The 19,125-nt window shown below is 41.8% G+C and overlaps 1 protein-coding gene across 2 annotated transcripts in view; it reads right to left on the reverse strand.

The window, feature by feature from the left end:
- The window catches only part of UBAP1 (ubiquitin associated protein 1), a 36,396-nt gene extending 18,872 nt beyond the window's left edge, over positions 1-17,524 (reverse strand). For both annotated transcript variants that reach the window (XM_080940375.1, XM_080940374.1), the window contains exons 1-2: positions 17,344-17,524; positions 1,808-1,848 (exon numbers count right to left, since the gene is read on the reverse strand). In XM_080940375.1, the coding sequence (XP_080796501.1) occupies positions 1,808-1,841 (34 nt within the window). In that variant the 5' untranslated portion in view covers positions 1,842-1,848; positions 17,344-17,524. The remainder of the gene's footprint in view (positions 1-1,807; positions 1,849-17,343) is intronic.
- Positions 17,525-19,125: the final 1,601 nt, after the last annotated feature.

Raw genomic sequence — 19,125 nt, forward strand, 5'->3', positions numbered from 1 at the left:
AGTCCAGTGGACCACTGCCACAATGATGCTCAGTTTTTAAAAACCATGTGTATGTGTGTATGCCATACTAGTGGGGGGTATCAAAAGAGACAGAGGCAATGATTCTCCTGAGATACAACTACAGCAGTTGTGGCTGCTGGGAACCTGTAGACAACACATGATTGGACAGTAGAGAGGGGGCGGGCACAAAGTTTCAGTAAGGTGGAAGAGAAGTGGGAGATTCAAGATGGAGGTGTAGAGAAGGGTGGTTCAGATCTGGGTGAACTAGATCGGTTTTATCTTGTCTAGGTGGGTGGCTTCTACCTTTATTAATTGGCAGTAAATTTATTGTTTGGATGTATTATAGATTGAAAATTTAATAAGTCTGTTTGATAAGTTATTGATTGTTGAATCATGTTTTCACTGGGCTGTGGAGAACAGTGTGGGAAAGCAATGGCTGACAGGCAGCTGGAGCACACGATCCAGCTCAGGCTCATGTAATGATATGTGTGTGAAGGCTTAGTAACTAACCAACCGCTTAGGGGACTGTGTGGTAGAGAAATTGACCAGGTGCCTGGTTCCACAGTGGAGCAGCTCCCGTGGAGTGAGACCCCGAAAGACAGATAGCAACAGAACCCATTTTATTTTTATCACAACAGAAACCAAACTCAACTCCTCTGGAGGACTAAAATACTATCTCAACTGCTGAGCCAGCTCTCCCAGTCCTTAATGCAGTTTTTAAGATAGAAAATCAGTTGTACAAAAATCTGAAGTGTTTGGAACTTCTGGGTAAGTGCCTACTAAAGGACAAATGGTCAGTCTTAACTATTTAGGAATCTAAATTCTCTACAGGTAAAGTAATAAAATTTAGTTTGGTGATGGGCATCGTGGCTCATGCCTTTAATCTCAACACTCGGGAGCCAAAGAGGAGAAGTCTCAAAAAAAAAAAAGTTTGGGAATTTTTTGAGACAGGTCTTGACAATATAGCAAAGTCCATCCTGGAGCTCACTGTGTCATGTCCAAGCCTTCATCTAGAAGATGAAGAAAAGACACTGAGAGACAAGCTACAGCTCAGTGGTGCAGTACACACCTAGATACGGAGACCCTGGGGTCAGCAACTTGAGAAATGGCTCAGCAACTAAGAGCACTAGCAGTTGTTCCAAAGGATCCAGGCTCCTCAATTTCGATTCCCAGCACCCACATAGCCATTCACAACTGACTATTAACTCCTGTACCAAGGACTCTAACATACATGCAGGTAAAACATACATGCAGGTAGAACACCAATGCACATGTAATAAATAAAACATTAAAAAAAACTTTGGGTATTGAAACACAGAGAGACAGACAGACAGACAGACAGACACACACACACACACACACACACACACACACACGAAGGGAGAAAAATGAACGAGGAGGGGGTAAAATCAAGCAAAACTATTAGTTCAAGTGTAACATGATTGTTACTGACACCTCTGTAATGCTAGGACTGATTCACAGTAAACTGCTTTAGGGAGGATGGGGGCATGTGATGCAGGACCAAAGCAAACATCATGAACTGAAGAGCTACAGCATGAACAGAAAGGAATAACGCTGAACACTAAGAGGCAGGCCATGTGAGGCTCTAAGTACAAACCCAGAAAGATTCTGGAGACTACAGTTTAAGTAGGAATTTGAAGAAATACTTCTAAATTACTAAAGCCCTGAGATACACATGTTCGGTTTTATATAATTCTATTTTACTCAGTATAAAGAAACAACAACATAATATTAACTCAAATTCTCTGATAAAATCATAGCTTAAATCATATTTAACACCACTTACCATGAAAATCTGTACCCAACTTCTTAGAAGCCATTTAGAATCTGAAAAAGAAGAAAAGGTTTCGTAGACACTATGTCTTGAAACAGTATAAACAAGAGACAAAAACAGAATACTAATGTTCCAGGGCCCAGTCTTCATTCCCAAAGTCCTCCAAAAGGCTCAATATACGTTAGTTTTTAAAATTACATTTTATGATTGTGTCACACACCCATGTGCTGCCTACACAATGCTTGTCTGGAGGTCAGAGAACAACCTTGTGGAGCCAATGTTTCTTCCATCACGTGATCCCAGGGATCACACCAAGGCTGTCTGTTGAGCCTGGTATCAAGGCTTCACCTGAGAAGCCATTTTGCCAGCTCAAAGAAATGAGGTTTCTGGAGGAAACATCAAGCTAGGTAGGGTAGGTAGGTCACACATGTATACGAGTAAATGGGAGACAGAGGCAGGAGGACCACAGAGAATTTGAGGCCAGCCTAGGCTACACAATGAGTTTCAAGCTAGCCTAAACAGAAGAGTCTCTACTTCAAAACAAACAAACAAAAAATAAATACTGCAGGCACCAATCAATGGTTGTGCTTGTCATAAAAGATGATCTTCCTGATGTTAACGGCAAATGTGTATGTAACATTGAGTAAGAAGCTTGTTTTGCTTTATTTGGTTAAGCTAGTGTAGATTTCTGACTTGCTCACAACTGTGGAGACTGAAGAATCTCTGGAATAGAGATTACCTTTTACAGCATGTGACTAGGATAAAGGAAAACATTTTTATTTCATAATGAAAATGCAGGCTCACAATAAGTGACACAGTCTACTATTATCAAGTAGTGATATACTTGTGACCATTACCTAAGCCAAATGTACTGAGTAGGGAATGCCTGTGAACCTGGTGCTCTAGAAGCCAAGGCAGGAGGAATACAGTTTAGAAACCAACCTGAATTACATGGTAAGATCAAATGGAAGGGAGAGAGGGAGGAAGACAGAGAAAAGAGGAAAGAAAAAGAAAACAGAGAAGGAAGAAAAAAAGGAAACCTTTATTAACCTAATTTTGTTCATAATTTTTTTTCATAATATTAGTAGCCCTGAAAACCAAAAGACAGGAAACTATTTTCTTCTAGCAGATACACAGAAAGCATCTCAGATGAGGTTATTTATTTACTTACTAACTTACTTATTTCTGAGGTAGTACCTGAGTTCTGAGGCTAGAACTCACTATGTAGACCAGGCTGGCCTCAAACGCTAGAGATCCATCCACCTGCCTCTGTCCCCCAAGTGCGGGATTAAAGGCATGCATCACCATGCCTAGCCCAAAGTTTATTATAATTTGAAGAAAAAAAATTTTTTGAAATATAGCCTTATGTAGACCAATCGTGCAAAAACTAACTACGGAGCTGAGAATAATCCTGAAGTCCTGATCCCACTGCCTCCACTTCAGTGCTGGGATGACAGGACAGGAGGTGAGCCATGCCTGCTAGATAAGCACTCTACCAAAAGGTACATTCCCAGCTCTTAAAGGATTGTTTTACAAACTGCTAGCATGAAGGCAGAACTCCCTAAAGGCTGAATTGAAGTTCACTTGCAAAAGAAAAAAAAAATCTTTGAGCATCTGTCTAACCACTAACCTGGTATACCTGTACACACAAACTATAAGTTTAATTGAATGTGACACTATTAGAATCTTGAGTTTGTAAGTTAAAAACATGTCTATGAAGACTAAGTTTATCAGGCCTGGATGTTATTAGTCTTTTTGAGTCTACTAGTTATCCAGACACTGTTTTCCTAGTCTGTTACGAGACCTCACTACTCAGCGCATGTAGCTGAGGATGGAAAGCCAGCTGGAAAGGTGCACACAGCACACTGCGTGTCAGTGCCCAGCAGGCTCTTAATGTACTTTATTCTTTCAGTTCATCCAGAACACTGCTTGTTCAAATCTTTCCACCCCTGTTCTACCAAGAACAAAAATGGAAACTTTAAATCATTAGTGTGCAGAACACAGGACACTCTTACAATACTGGGTGTGAGAATTATAGCCAGGCTTCAGGCTTTTTTTTCTCTGTGTTCTAGGCTTTCCACATTGCGTGTAGATCACATGTGTCAATCATTTAACCCAGGTAGAAAAACTAATAAGAAACCGTGATGTGTAAGTAATCAAAGACTTTCACCTCAGAACAAGAAAAATGAATGAAAAACAACCCAGTAAGTTCTGGTACAAAAATACTCAAGCACTCAGGAACAAGATGGAGACAGCTTAGAGGTGCACACAGGGTACAAGCCATGAAGAGCTCAGGTATGAACTGCCACAGGCATGAACGTGGCCACTTATAAACCTCCAGAGCCAGGAGCTGTAAAGAGATGCCCTAAGAACACTCCGTCCTATGCTGGCAGCACGCTAAGCAAGCACTCGAGAACTGAAATCCATCTCTAGCCTTTCCCGTTGGGTGGTTTTCTTTGTTTCTGAGGTAAGTCTCTCGGTCTCTCTGAACTAGTCTGGTGCTGTGAACTCCTGGATAGCATCAAATGTTCAATCTGCAGAAATTAGAGGTAAATACCACCACATCCTATCAGAATACTATTTTTATTTGTATTTTAAAATTTATATGCCACATGTGTACAGAGGTACATGGAGACCAAAAGTGCATCAGATCCCCTGAAGCTTGGATTACTGGGGGATCTGAGAGTCCCCTGATGTGGATGCTGGGAATTAAACTTGGGTCATCTGGAAGAGTGACAAATGTTCTAAATAATAAGAATTATCTCTCCAGTCACCAGATGCCACTGTGAAAAGCCTGGGTGAACACAAGTGAACAAATCCCCTCAACAGAAGACTCTCAGAGCTCAGCATCTGGAAGGCTGTGATCTGAGTTTCTCAAGAGGTAGAGGCAACAGGACTGAGTTCAGGGACAGTCTTGTCCATTTAACAAGACTAAAAATGTAGCAGAGTCATCTGCAATCAGATGCTCCAGACTTCAGAAATAAGTGCTTCTTTTCCTTAGAAAGTCAGGAGGACTAGGTGCTAGGATCTAAGCCAGGGCCTTACACGTGCTAGGCAAGCACTCTACGCGAGACCTACACCTAACATTTTAGGCAGTCTCATAAACCCCATGGTCAGAGTTAGACTGAATGCTGAGTTCTATGAAGTCATAAGGACCTCAAGGGCTCACACACACAAGCTAGTCACGCACAGACAAAACACTCATACTCATTTTGTTGTTGTTGTTCTGTTTTGTTTTCCAAGACAAGGTTTCTCTATGCCCCGTGTCTATTCTGGATCTGCTGGTCTCTGAGATCTACCTGCCTCTGCCTCTCTGCCCCTGCTTCCTGAGTGCTAGGATTAAGGCGTGTTTGGCCACAACCCCCTCCACTACCACAACCACCCCACGGCCATGCCACTCCCCCATTTGGAACATTTCTTAAGACTCCGTGAACTAGCCAGGCTACAAGTATTTTTTTTTAAAAGAAACCAAAAGGGGGCTGAACAGAGCCTGGTGGTACATGCTTTTCATCCCAGCACTCAAGAGCAAGAGGCAAAATCAGGGACCTCTGATTTTGAAGCTAGACTTGTCTACAAATTTTTGAGTTCCAAGACAGCCAGGGCTACACAGAAAAATCCTTATCTCAAAAAACAAAAATAAACAAAAAAAGACTCAGAAAGTAGAGGTGCAGAGGTCTCTTAGCACACCTGCAACCTCACACACCTGAAATTGAAGCAGGAGCATTTATGTGTGCTCACATTAAATAAATAAGTAAATAATAATAATGAAGAAGAAGGAGGAGGAGGAGGAGGAGGAGGAGAAAAGTCTGGGCATGGTGTCTCACACCTATAACATACAGGAGACAGAGATAGGATGGTCCCTGGAGCTTGCTGGCCAGCCAGGCTAACAAGCAGCACAGGACACCCACTTCACCGTTAAGTATTTTCATACTCCAAAATACCTGACAGTTAAGTTTTCTTCTTCTTTATAGTCCTGGCTGTCCTGAAACTCCCTCTACCTCCCACGTGATAGGATTAAAGGTGTGCCCCACCACTGTCTGGCTCCCCCAAATATTCTAGTAGAGAAAAACATGAAAAGAGTAAAAATAACAGAAAGTGGTAGATACATGCCTATAATCTCAAAACCTGCAAAGCTGAGGCAGAAGAATCACTAAAAGCTGAGTCAGCCAGAGCTATACAGTTGAGTCAATGTTAACCTTGGCCTTCACTATCTCAAACAAACAAACAAACAAACAAGCAATACGAAGAAGAGGAGAAAAGGGGGGGGCACAAAATGGCTCAATGGGTAAAAGGTGCCTGTCACTAAACTGGAAGACCTGAGTTCAATCCCTGGATCCTACATGGTTGGATCAAACAAGTTTTCTTCAGATCTCCACACAGTTCCCAGGATATATGCCCTCCCCCAACCAAGGAAATACACACAAAATTTTTTTTAATCTTTAAAAATTAAAAAAGACTAAGAAACCAGCATAAATAAGGCAACATGACAATATAATCAGTTTGTCCCAAACTGGACCTGAAACAGAAAAAGAACATATAAAAATCTAAAAATCCAAATAAAGTCAAAAGGTTAAAAGAAAGCCAAAGTACTAATGTTGGATTGGTTATTGACAAACAGCATGGCAGAGGTTGAGAATTCCTTATCTGAAGTGTCTGTTTGAGGCCAGAAGTGTTTCAGACGTCTATGTTTTTTTTTTTTTTTTGGATCTGAGGACATCTTCATAGACTATATTACTTGACTGCCCTTAATCCAAAAATCCAAAGCTTCAAACATCGTGAGCACCAAATAGTTTGCAAAGTACATCCTACAATCCCATCAGTCACAAAGTCAAGCTCAGACACACTGGACCAGGACAGCCAACAACCCCACCAAACTTTGGAACACTGCCAACAGTCCTAGCCAAATGACTCCACCCAACCACAGGGCACAACAGTCCAGCTCATATGACTGCAGAGCCCAGTTTGCAGCCACTTTACCCAAACAAGATTACAGAGCCCAGCTAATGGTCCTCCTGGATCAAAAAATCCAGCCAGTGGCATCTCCTGAACTTGAAGCCCAGCCAAGGGAAACATCCAATCTCAGAGCCTAGCCAAAAACTCTACTCAAGTTTTAAAGTACACACATTTGGTTTCCACCAAGTCCCAGGAATAAACTGTTAAAAAAAAAAAAAAAAAAAAAAAGTATGTACACACACACACAAGTCAGGATTCTCTAGAGTTACAGAACTAATGGAATGTCTCTCTATATTGAGGGCATTTACTATGGTGAATTACAGTCAACTAACCCAACAATGGCAGCTGTGGATGGGAAGTCCAGGAATCTAGAAGTTGCTCAGTCCCATGAGGCTAGTTGTTTCAGTGGCTCTTCTGTAAAAGTAGGTTCCAACAAATGTTACTTGTGCTGGCGAGCAAGTGCAAGAGTGACTCTTCCTTCTTCCAATGTCCTTATGTAGGCCTCCAGCAGAAGGTGTGTCTCAGATTAAAGGTGTGTACCACCAAGCCTGGATCTGGGACTTGCTTTGTCTTTGAACTCAAAGGTCTCCTTGCCTCAACCTCCTGGGGGATTAAAAGCTTGTACTACCTTGCCTGGGCCTAAGCTTTTCATGATCACTATGCCTTAAGATTTCCATGCCAAGATTCAGGTCAAGTTGACAACCAGGAACAGCCATTACAAAAAAAAAAAAAAAAAAAAAAAAAAAGTGTGTGTGTGTGTGTGTGTTCAGTCATTCCTCTAAAAGAACTTTGTGCCGTTCCCAGAACTCAAAGAAGCAAATCAACTCTCAGTTGTTCTCTAACTTCCACACATACAACTGGCACATGCACACTCATATGCACACACACACACATACATATATAACATATACACAACCACACGAAATAATGAAAATAAATATAATGTGGGTGGTTTAACATCTCCCTGCCCCCAGACTGGGTTTATAAACCTCTGGCTGTCCTTGCACCTGCCTCTGCCTCCCAAGTGCAGGGATTAAAGGTATGTGCTATGCCTGGTATACATCTTTAGAAACTCACAATTAAGCCAAAATAAGTAAGAGCCAGACAAGGTGGCACATGCCTTTAATACCAGTACTCAGGAAGCAAAGCAACAAAAAGGGGACTAGTGGTAGCTCGTCCCATGAGCACTAGGCACACACATGGTACATACATACAGGTAAAACACCACTCATACAAATAAAATTAAAAACATGGAGTGATGGCCTTTAATCTAGGCCACACCTTCTGCTGGAGACCTACATAGACACTGGATGAAGTAAGATTCTCTCTTCCCTGCTTGCCTTGTGGGACTGAGCAACTACCAGATCCTTGGACTTCCATTCACAGCTGCTAATGTCCATTGTTGGGGAGTTGGACTACAGACTGTAAGTCATCATATCAAATTCCCTTACTATTTAGAGACTACCCATAAGTTCAGTGACTCTAGAGAACCCTAATACACTTGGTAGACAGGAATGTAACAGAATGAAGAGGCCAAATATGCTTTTCTTTTAATTATATGTGGGTGACTGCATGTGAAAATGTGCAGAGACTGGACGCAGATCACCTGCAGCTGCAGCTATACACACTTGTAAGACTCCTGATATGAGAGCTGGGAACCAAACTAGAAGAGCATCTAAAGAAGAGCTCTATCCAGGAGCCATCTCTCTCCCTCTCTTATGGTCATAAACTCTTTCAGGATCTGACTGGCATCCATGAGAAGTATCTCATTTCTACCAGGGACAACACCTTCAGTGTCACAGGCATCTACTACTAGGCTTCATTTTTAGTTCTTGGTTTTATTTCCTCACTTTCTTCCTCATTCCCCACCCCCAATCTTTGGAAACAAATGGAGTCTGGTCTTAAATGAGCTATGGAACCACAAGTAACCTTCTCGTCCTCCCACCTCCACTTCCCAAGGGCTGGGATGACAGGTTTGTACCACCATGCCCAGTTTATTCCATGCCAAGGACCAAACCCTGGGCTTTGTGTACTAAAGAAAAGCACTCTACCAACTGAGCCACATCCTTTTTGAGCTACTCAAAAAGCTGGAATGAGAATGTAGCTCAGTTAGCAGAGTGCTCACCGAGAGTTCCTGAAGCCAGCTGCATGGTCCTGGTGGAATTCCTCTCACTACCAAAGACTCAGAAACTCATGAGATTTTGAAAGTTGCAAGATTGATTCGCAAAGCCCAAGGCCTCTCCCCAAGCTTATATAAGCAATTACAACTACTAGGTAGAAGAGACTCTGGGTCCTTGCAAGTTGTGAAGGGAAGACCAGCTTTCTGAGCTCCCTTTCAGGTGCCCGTGCTTCTGTGAGTAACTAAAAATAACTTAGGCCGATGGTGGAGGAGCACACCTTTAATTCCAGAACTCAGAAGCAGGGGATCGCCAAGTCTGAGGCTAGCCTGGTCTACAAGGCTACACAGAGAACCCTGTCTCACAAAACAAAACGAAACAAAAAACAACAACAACAACAAAAAAAAAAACACAAAAAACCCTCACCGATTCACTAAGTTAGCTATGAGTTCAACACTTGGGTGGAATCATTTCTAATTCATGTCTTTCCCCAAAACAATAACAAAACTATGATCTTTGCCAAAACCAAAAATTCAACTCAATAGAAGAATTCCTAATTTCTTAGGAAAAAAAAATTAACTAAGTAACTAAAAAAAAATGTAGCTAAGATGGTTATTCTTCACAACATCCTGGGGTGAGGCACCAGAGGTGTGTCAATAAAGGCAGTTCCAGAGAATTAACTAGAGAGGGAAAGACCTACCCTAATTTGAATGACACCATCCCATCCGAGCGGGTCTGGACTGAATAGAGAAAAAGGAGAAAGCCTAATTAAGCCTAACCAATCATTCCGTTTTCCCTGTAAGGTGTACACTGTTCACCTGTGGGTTCTACACCACAGGTGTAGACTTCCCAAAGTAAATACTTCTTGCTTAGTTTATCGGTGTCTGTGACAGTGATGAAAAGCTAACTTTCGGAAAAAAGATTAATTTGTTGGTTTGGGGAGATCTTTAAGGGGTTTTAGTTTGTTTGGTTTCTGAGACAGGAGCTTATACTATCCTAGGCCAGACTCGGCCTACTAAATGTTAGGATTATAGGGACAAACTCTGGGGATGAAGATGGGGCAATATGCATGGGAGGATGCCAGTGCCTGTGCCTTCTGGAGACCAGAGATCAACCTCCAGTAACATTCCTTAGGAGACCCTCTTCTGTTTGGAGCCAATTTCTCTAACCGGGACTCTGGGTTCAGCAATTAGGTTGAACAACCAACAAATCCAAGGTATCAGCCTGTCTTCAATTTTCTAAGACTTTCATACTTCCTACAATTACAAGTGTGTATACCACCGGGCTGGAGAGACGGCTCAGTGGTTAGAGCACTGACTGCTCTTCCAGAGGCCCTGAGTTCAATTCCCAGCAACCACATGGTGGCTCACAACCATCTGTAATGAGATCTGATGCCCTCTTCTGGTGTGTCTGAAGACAGCAACAGTGTAGCCATACACATAGATAAGTCTTTAAACAAGTGTGTACCACCACACCCAGAGTGCAAACCTCCATGCCCAGCCTTTTCCCTCAGTAGTGGATATTTAAAATCATGTCCTCATGTATGCACAGCAAGTACTTGACAAATGAGCCATCTCTTTGCTAGAGATGGCTCAGCCAATAAGAGCCCTTGTCACTCTTGTAGAATACCTGGGTTCAGTTCCCATCCATGATGGCTCACACACAATATCCTATAATTCCATTTTCAGGGAATCCAAAGTTGCCTTCTTTTAGTAGAAGGGCTAACAGTTTACACTGAGCAATTCACTTTCAGTGAGACTACCCATAAAGAAAAATCTGTCAACTCACATTAACATTTAGATGTACATGTCATTCATGAATTTATTAGTGTCTCAGTCTTGTGAAATGTATATAAGGCATACTTAGACTGTTTTTAAAACTGTCTGGTTTTGACTAGGAGTGTAGCTCAATTTGCAGAGTGCTTATATAGCAAATATGGAAGACCTCAATTTCTTCTCATAAAACCAGAACAGTAGCACTCACCTGTAATCCCAGCACTTAGAGGTGAAAGCAAGAAAATCAGAAATTCAAGGTTATTCTCTGCTATACACAGAAAGTACCAAGCTAGCCTGGGATATATGAGATCCTGTATAAAAAACAATAAGGAACTAGAGAGATGGCTCCTTGGTTAAGAGCACTGGCTGCTTTTCCAAAGTACCAGGATTCAACTCCCAGCACCCACATATCAGTTCTCAACTGTCTGTAACACTCCAGTACCAGAGACTCTGAAAGACATACATGCAAGTAAATATATATATATATATATATATACATAAAATAATCGTTTTTAATCTTTAAAAAAAAATAGGACTAGATTAAATGACCCACATGCAATTCCCATTACCAAAATTGTGGATCACAGCTGTCTTTAACTCCAGTTCCCGGGAACATAGCTCACCCTCTGGCCTCTGCAGGCCACCAGCATGCACAAGGTGCACATACCATACACAAGCATTCATACAACAGTAAATAAAAAACAAAGAGAACTGGGGAAATGGCTCAGAAGTTTTAGAGCACTTGATGTTCTTCCATAGGACCAGAATTTAGTTTTCAGCATCCATGATTACACAGCCTATGATTCCCACTTCAGAATATCCACCTTAGTCACAAGTTACCAAGGCAATTTATATTTAAAGAGTTCATTTGGGATTTACAGTTTCAGAGCATTAGAGTCAGTGGCCATTGTTGGCACAGAGCATTGCAGAAGATGGGCAGGTGGGCAAACAGGCATGTGGCAGTGAAAGAGTGGCTGAAAGCTTATATTCTGATCAACAAGCAAGAGCTAGAAAAAGGTAACATGAGCTTTGAAGCCTCAAAGCTGCCCCCAGTGACATACCTACTCCATTAAGGCCATCCCCCCTAATCCTTCCCAAACAGTTCTACTAGCTGGAGACCACGAAGTCAAATATATGAGCCTTAAGAGGGCTATTCTCATTCAAACCATGAAAGGATCTGATTTCCCCTTCTTGTCTCTACAGGCACCTGTACACATGAAGCATACATACACTAGACATAGACACAGACACAAATAAAATCAGTGGGAAAAAAACACAAAAACAAAAAAACTCACTGGTCTTGTGATGCCAAAATTCCTGAGAAGTTTGTCTTTCTCTTTTCTTTTGAAACAAGGATTCATATAGCCCAGGTTGACCTCAAATGTCAAATTGCATACTACACTAATGTGATATTTATTTGTTGAAATGCCATGTTGGAAATGAAATGCAGGTTAGTAATAGGGTGCTTGCTTAGCATGTATAAGCCTATAAGTTGCCCCAGTACCAACATTAAAAGAAATTGTTTAAAATAGCATGCCTGGAAGCAAAGAATTTCCTAAATTTAATTTTTAAAAAGGTTATAAAAGACTGAAAAGCTCTGTTCAGGAAAATAAATTTTTGCAGGACGTGATGGTATACACTTGTAGTTCCAGCCCTTGAGACACTGACTTTAAGTGCTAAAAGTGACTAAATGAAAAATACACTGACTAAAGTTCAGCCAAAGCTATGTAACCAGACCCTGTCTCAAAATCAACAAGACCAGCAAGAATGCTCAGCAGTTGCCACCAAATCTGAGGACTAGAGTTCATATCCCAGCATCCACATGGTGGAAGAAAACTGACTTCCACGACTTGTCCTCTGACCTCCAAATATGTGCTGTCATGTGATTTTTAAGAAATTAACAACATAAAAAAGATCATGGACTATTCTCACCAAATCGCAGATAAAAATGAAAAGTCATAAAATACAAAAGGATATTTATAAACCATAAATTAAAAAATAATTTAAGCTGAATGTGGTGGTTTACACCTGTGATTCCAACATCTGGGAAGTGGAGGCAGAAGGATCAGGAACTAAAGGCCACACTGGGCTACCTCAAGACCCTGTCTCAAAAGATAACCAGAATAAAGAAATCTTACTCAACCAGGAAGAGAAACAATCCAGAATAATGACAACAAATAAAAACACAGTTGGCCAGAAGCACAGCTGCCGATTAATATATAAAAACAAGCTCAACTCTAGGAAGTGTCAACTTAAAACTTATATACAGCATTTTAAACTCTCAGATTAAAAAAAAAGTCTCAGAATATCAAGTTCTGAAGAGGAAAATGAAGCAACCAAAACACACGAGTAGCCTCTTGACTCAGCATCATAAGATTTTACCATGAGCCAGTGTAGTGACTCAAACACTGGAAGTGTTTAGTAAGCATGAAGTAACTAACAATGAGCAAAGGATGGTGGCCAAACCTGTAATCCCAGAGCAGAGGCAGAGGACAGTTCAAAGTCTGAATACAGCCTGGTCTACATAGGGAGTTCCAGGCCAGCCAGGGTTACACAGAAACTGATTACAGCCAATATACTTCCAAGGATAAATGCAAATTATTCCCAAATGCAAATTCGGGTGCTTAGGCACAATTTAATAAAACAATACAAGCAAAAAAAACTTTCGGTCCTTATCCAGTGTATCCTGTTTTGGTTTGAGGTGTGGTACAAAATATTCAGGCATTTATTTCCTCCTAGCATACTGATGATATCATAAGTGACTAAAATTCTAAACTGCTTTCATTCACTACTCTATTTCAATGTGAACAGATAGTTTTTACATGCATGCCTTTTAACAAATGCTTAAACTTTTACAAAAAGTGAGGTATGCTTGTGACCACCCAAGGGTGTGAATGGATTCAAACACAGAATGTGCAGTCACACTGAACAGACCTGAACTCAGGTTCAGATTCTCCACTTAAAACTGTAATCTGGGAGGCTGGAGAAATGGCTCAGTGCTCTTAACGAGCATTGGCTGCTCTTCTACAGGACCCAGATTCAATTCCCAGAATGCACATGGCAGCTCACAACTGTGGATAACTCAAGTTCCTGTGGCTCTGACTCTCACACAGGCATACAGGCAAAACACCAATGTACATAAAAATAAAATTTAAAAAAAAAAAAAAAACAACTGTAATCTGAGCCCAGTGTGATATCAGATGCCACTAATCCCAGTACTTTGGAGGCAGAGGCAGGCTGATCTCTGAATTCCAGGCCAGCCTAGTCTACAGAATGATTTCCAAGACATTAGGCCAAGACTACACTTAGAAACTATGTTTTAAAAAAAAAAAAGTTCAAGGCCAGCCTTCAATACCTAGTCAGACTTTGTCTCTCTCACAAACAAACAAGCAAACAAAGAAAAGTTTTTATGTGTTTTAAATAAGTATTTGGAGCCAGATAATGGTAGGCAAATCCTGAAGTTCAAGGTCTACAGAGGAAGTTCCAGGGACAGCCAAGGCTACACATAGAAACCCCGCTTCAAAAAAAAGCATTTAGTAGAGAAATAGAAAAATACACATTTCTTAAAACTACCAGGACCCTGGATTGCTGGTTGAAACACTAGCTGTTCTGGGGCTGGACAGATGGTTCGACAGTTTAAGGGACTGGCAGCTTTTCCAGAGAACCTAGGTTCAATTCCCAATACCCACATGGTAACTCATACCTATCTGTATGTCTGTAGCTCCAATGCCAGGAGGTGTAGCACCTTCACAGGCACACATGCAGGCAATCCATCAATGCACATAAAATAAAAATCAATAAACCTTTAAAAACAAACACACACTGGCTGCCTTTCCAAGGGACCCAGGCTCAATTCCTAACACCCATTTGGGTGCTAACAACTGTCTGTTCCAGAAGATCTGATGCCCTCTACTGGCTTCTATAGGTACCAGGCATGACTATGATACACAAACCTATATATACAGGTAAAACACCCATAAATATAAAATCAAAATGCATCTTTAAAAAGGAAGATTATCAGACTCCAGGCACAAAATTCATGTTTACATACACACCTACGTATAGTTAAAACCAAAAAGAAAAAAGAAAAGGGGGGAAAAAAGCCTACTCTCAGTGTTACTAATGGCTCAGCAGGTAAAGGCACTTGCTGCCAAGCCAAGCACAATCCCCAAAAATCACATCACTGAAGGAAAGAGCAAACTGTCTACTGACCTCTACACACACGCCCAGCTCATAATAAATAGCAAATATATGAATGTAAAAAAGAATTAAATACTATCTACCTAAAGATAGATTCATGATTCATGATAAACAAATGATTGGGATTTTTTCTGTTTACTGAAGGTAAAAAAGTTTACTTAAAGGGAATTGAATTTAAGATAGGGTCTCTCACTGAGCCAGAGCCTCAAAGATTTGGCTGGACCAGTGAGCCCCAGATAGCTTCCTGTCTTCACCTCCCCAGTACTAAAACTATATATACACCACTGCAATACCCAGCTGTTAACACAGTCTTGTTAATAGTCCTTATGACTCAAGTCCTTATGCTTGAGAGGCAAGCATTTCAGTGTGAGCCTGCTCCCCAGGCTCCACTTAAACCAACCATGTCAGACAGTATTGTCACAGACTTCCCTTTAACCCCAGCACTCAGGAGGCAAAGGCATCTCAGAGTTTTAGTCCAACCTGATCTACAGAGACAGCCAGTACTATACAGAGAAACTTCTTATAGGGTACTAAGTCAGCCAGGGTTACATATTAAGATGTTGTCTCAAAAAAGAAAGAAAGGATAAAAGGAGGAAGGAAGGAAGGAAGGAAAGAAGAAAGGAAGGAAGAAAGGGAGGAAAAGGGTACTAGAGAGATAGCTCAAAGGTTAAGAGCATTAGCTCCTCTTCTAAGGACCCAAGTTCAAGTCCTGGCACCCACACAGCAGCTTACAAGTATGTTAGGTTCCAGGACACCCTCTTCTATGCACAGACATGCAGGCAAGACACTCATACACATATAATTAACTAAAAAAATAAAATTAAAGGAAAAAAAGGAAACAAGAACACAGGTAAAGTGTCATGATGAGGTAGTTTTAAATACTGAAAAAAAGTTTAAAGTAAAGGAAACTTAAGGAAGTTTTTATATTCAGATACTATAACCTTTATAATTAATACTTTTCACAATGAACAGGTTAGTTATCTACTAGGCACTGACATGGATATTTACTAAAGAAAAACTAATTCCCCTGTTCCGATAATTATGATTCAGTAAATGAAAGGCTTTCAATGAGGAACAGAATAAACTAGAGACAAAAAACTTGTAAAATTTCACTTCAAATATGTTAGGCAATTTTTTCTTACTCTTGTGTTCTTTGCATTAATATAAAACCTTTCAGTTTAATTGAACTTGGATATTAACTAGAAAGAGCAATTTTTATAAGCCAGTGGGTACATGCCTTTTTGTCCCAGCAGTTGGGAGGCAAAGGCAGGTGAATTTCTTGTGAGTTCTAGGCCACCTTAGTCTATGAAACAAATTCTAGTTTAGCCAGGGCTACACAGAAAAACCTGTCTCCAAATTTACAAAAAATAAATAAAAATAAAAATGGTGGGGGTGAGCTTAGTGAGTGTTTTGCCTGTGTGGTGTATGCATATGCACAGTCCTGCCTTGTAGCAGAGGAGCATCAGAAGGCACTGGCATTATGGATGACTGTGAGACGCCATGTGGGTACTGAGAGTTGAACATGCATCCTCTGCATTGCTCTGAATTGCTTAATCTCTCCGGCCCCTAGGAAGACCTATTTAGCAACGAAAGCGGAAGTGCCTTGTTATACCATAAAATTAAAAAAAATAATAACAGGAAACACACACCATATTTATTCAAATTCCCAAATACTAACTATTACAACTGAGAAAACAAAGTACTTTATCTGTGAAAATCAGAACAGAATTTGAGTTTACACTATTCTATAATGTCTAAAAAGTATGAAAATCTTACTCCAGTTCAACACAGAATTGTTTTAAATAATTATATTTCTAAGTCTCAACTCAGAAAACAACACGAGACAACACAAAGGTCAGGGGGCTGCTGGTCAAGAGCAAATGCTTGGCCTCAAAAGAAAGACTCGGGGTTGTTTCCGAGACCCAGGTGTATAGTCCACCCAGAAAATTTAGAAAGAAAGAAAAATCTAGAGAAGACCACAGAGATGATATAGCTAGAGAAGACCAGACAACGCCAAAGATATCCCCCCAAAGCAGACGCCCCTGGTCTCATTTCTCTCCCTCATCTCTCCGCCCAAATAACTAAATCCTCACATTCCAAGCTCGCCCTCAACTCCCCAGCACTCTACCTATACTAAATCTGGGTTCCTCTCCTGGACCTGCTCTAGCTCCCACGGAGCTTTCACTTAAGCGAGAGGTTTCTACTGAGCCAGTCTTCTGAGCGAATTAATGCCCTTAATCCGAACTCATTTGCCCGCATCCCGTCTGCCCTCCGCCCCTTCAACTCTGGTCCCGTCACTCTGACCCTTCGCCCAGAATCCGCCCTGAGTCGTCGGTCATCGTCCGACTCTTTCTCCCTCCCGCCCCATCACTACAGTTCCTTTCAGCACTCCGGGCCCCTAGGCGCCGGGTCCCCAGCTTCCCTCCTCCCCGGTCGCCCCGTACCGGCCCCTTCCCCCAACTCCGCCCCTCTCTCCCCCTCCCCCAGAGACAGGCCCCCTCACCTGAATGCCGCCTGCCGTCCCGAAAAGCTGAAAGGTGCTGGCGCCGCCCGGCCTCCCGGGCTCAGTCTCCGCTGGGCTCCCGCTGCCCCTAGGGAGAGCAAACACCACCTCTTCCAACTCTACCCGCCCCGACCCAGACCGTCACCTTAGCCACCGCCAGTACCACAGCCGCCATGTTGAAGGCCTACTTCCCTCCTCCTTCCCTTCGACGCTCCGCCCCTTTAGGCGTCTGACATCATGGCGCCGCGCCCCACCCGCCCGGACCAATGGGAGGAGCCGACGGTGACGTAACTAAATCCCTCTTCCAGAGCTGAAGGGTTCCTGCAACCTGGAGCTTCCATACAAAGATGACAACCCTGAGGACCCTAAGGGAAAGAAGAAAGGAGGGGTCACTGAGAGGGTAAGACTCAGGGTTAGAGACGCGGCCAAAGCGAGGACACACCCAAAGACTTAGCTGTGAATCCTCTTTGGAAATTAGAAAACCTCTCGTGGACTAGTCTCACACTCTTTGGTCTCACTTTCTCCATTTATTTTGGGTTTTTTGTTTGTTTGTTTTTCAGACCGGGTCTCATATATCCTAGACCCAAGTTTATAAATAAATTTGTTAAACAGTAACTACAAATGTCTCTTCAATTTTAACATCCAGTGCATTCAAAGCAGAAAGGCAATCCAAGCCTTCACTGCTTTCTGTGTATCGGATATCCGCTGAAAACAGGCTCATGGAAAATTTATTATTTGATTAAATTAATATTTTGCTCTAAAAGTTTATGATCAATGGAAAAAATAAGATTACACAGAGCTAGCTCTAGTAAAGTCAAGAGTATTGATAGTGTAAAAAGTGCTTAGAGATCAAACTCAGGGCCTCCTAGGCAATCATGCTTAGCTGACATCAAGTACTTTGGAGAAGACAGTTATACCTCTATGTACATAAAGCGTGGTGCAGTACCATGTCTGCTTTTCTAGCCTGGTTTTGTCTCCAGAATTTATGTAGCAGACAAGATGGTATTTGAGCTTTGAAAGATGAGGTTCTAACTCTGGGTGCAACATTCTGGGGGGGGGTGTCAAAGTGGGCAAAGAACAACAAGCCGTCCATTTTCAGTTATCTGTATTTGGCTGATAGATTTATAGAAAGGCCAGTGAGCAGAGCAGAACTCTTGAGAATGATAATGGCTATAGTAAGTGGATGGCTTACACAGAGGACCAAGGACCTCTGCACTGAGTAAGACACTGTACCAAAGTGAAAGCAGTGAATGTTAGGGAGTAGGGGTGAACTTGGGCAACTTCAGGAGAGGCTTCACTACAGTGCTCAATAGAAAAAGAAAGTGGTCAGATTTTCCAGCTCTCTCTTGCGATCTCTCTCTCTCTCTCTCTCTCTCTCTCTCTCTCTCTCTCTCTCTCTTTCTCTCTCTTTCTCTGGCTGGGGTGGTGCATGCAAATATGCTGTGGGTGTCTGGGTGGCTATGTGACTTTGTCTGTGTGTGTGTGTGTGTGTGTGTGTGTCTTTGTCTTTGTCTTTCTTGTTTGAAGTAGGGTCTTGTGTAATCTAGCCTGGCCTCAAACTTGCAATATTTAGTACTGGCTGTCCTGGAACTCACAGAGATCAGCCCATCTCTGCCTCCAGAGTGCTGGGATCAAGAGTTGCACAACCACACCTGGTTTAAACTAGGCTCTTACAGATCTCTTATTAACAGAAACAGCAATTACCTGGAGCACAAGAGAATAGCAAATCCTATAATCCCAGCATTTGAGAGGCTAAGGCAAGAGGATCCATTTATCCTCAGC

This window comes from Micromys minutus, assembly GCF_963924665.1.
Source record: "Micromys minutus genome assembly, chromosome: 28".
Lineage (NCBI taxonomy): Eukaryota > Metazoa > Chordata > Mammalia > Rodentia > Muridae > Micromys > Micromys minutus.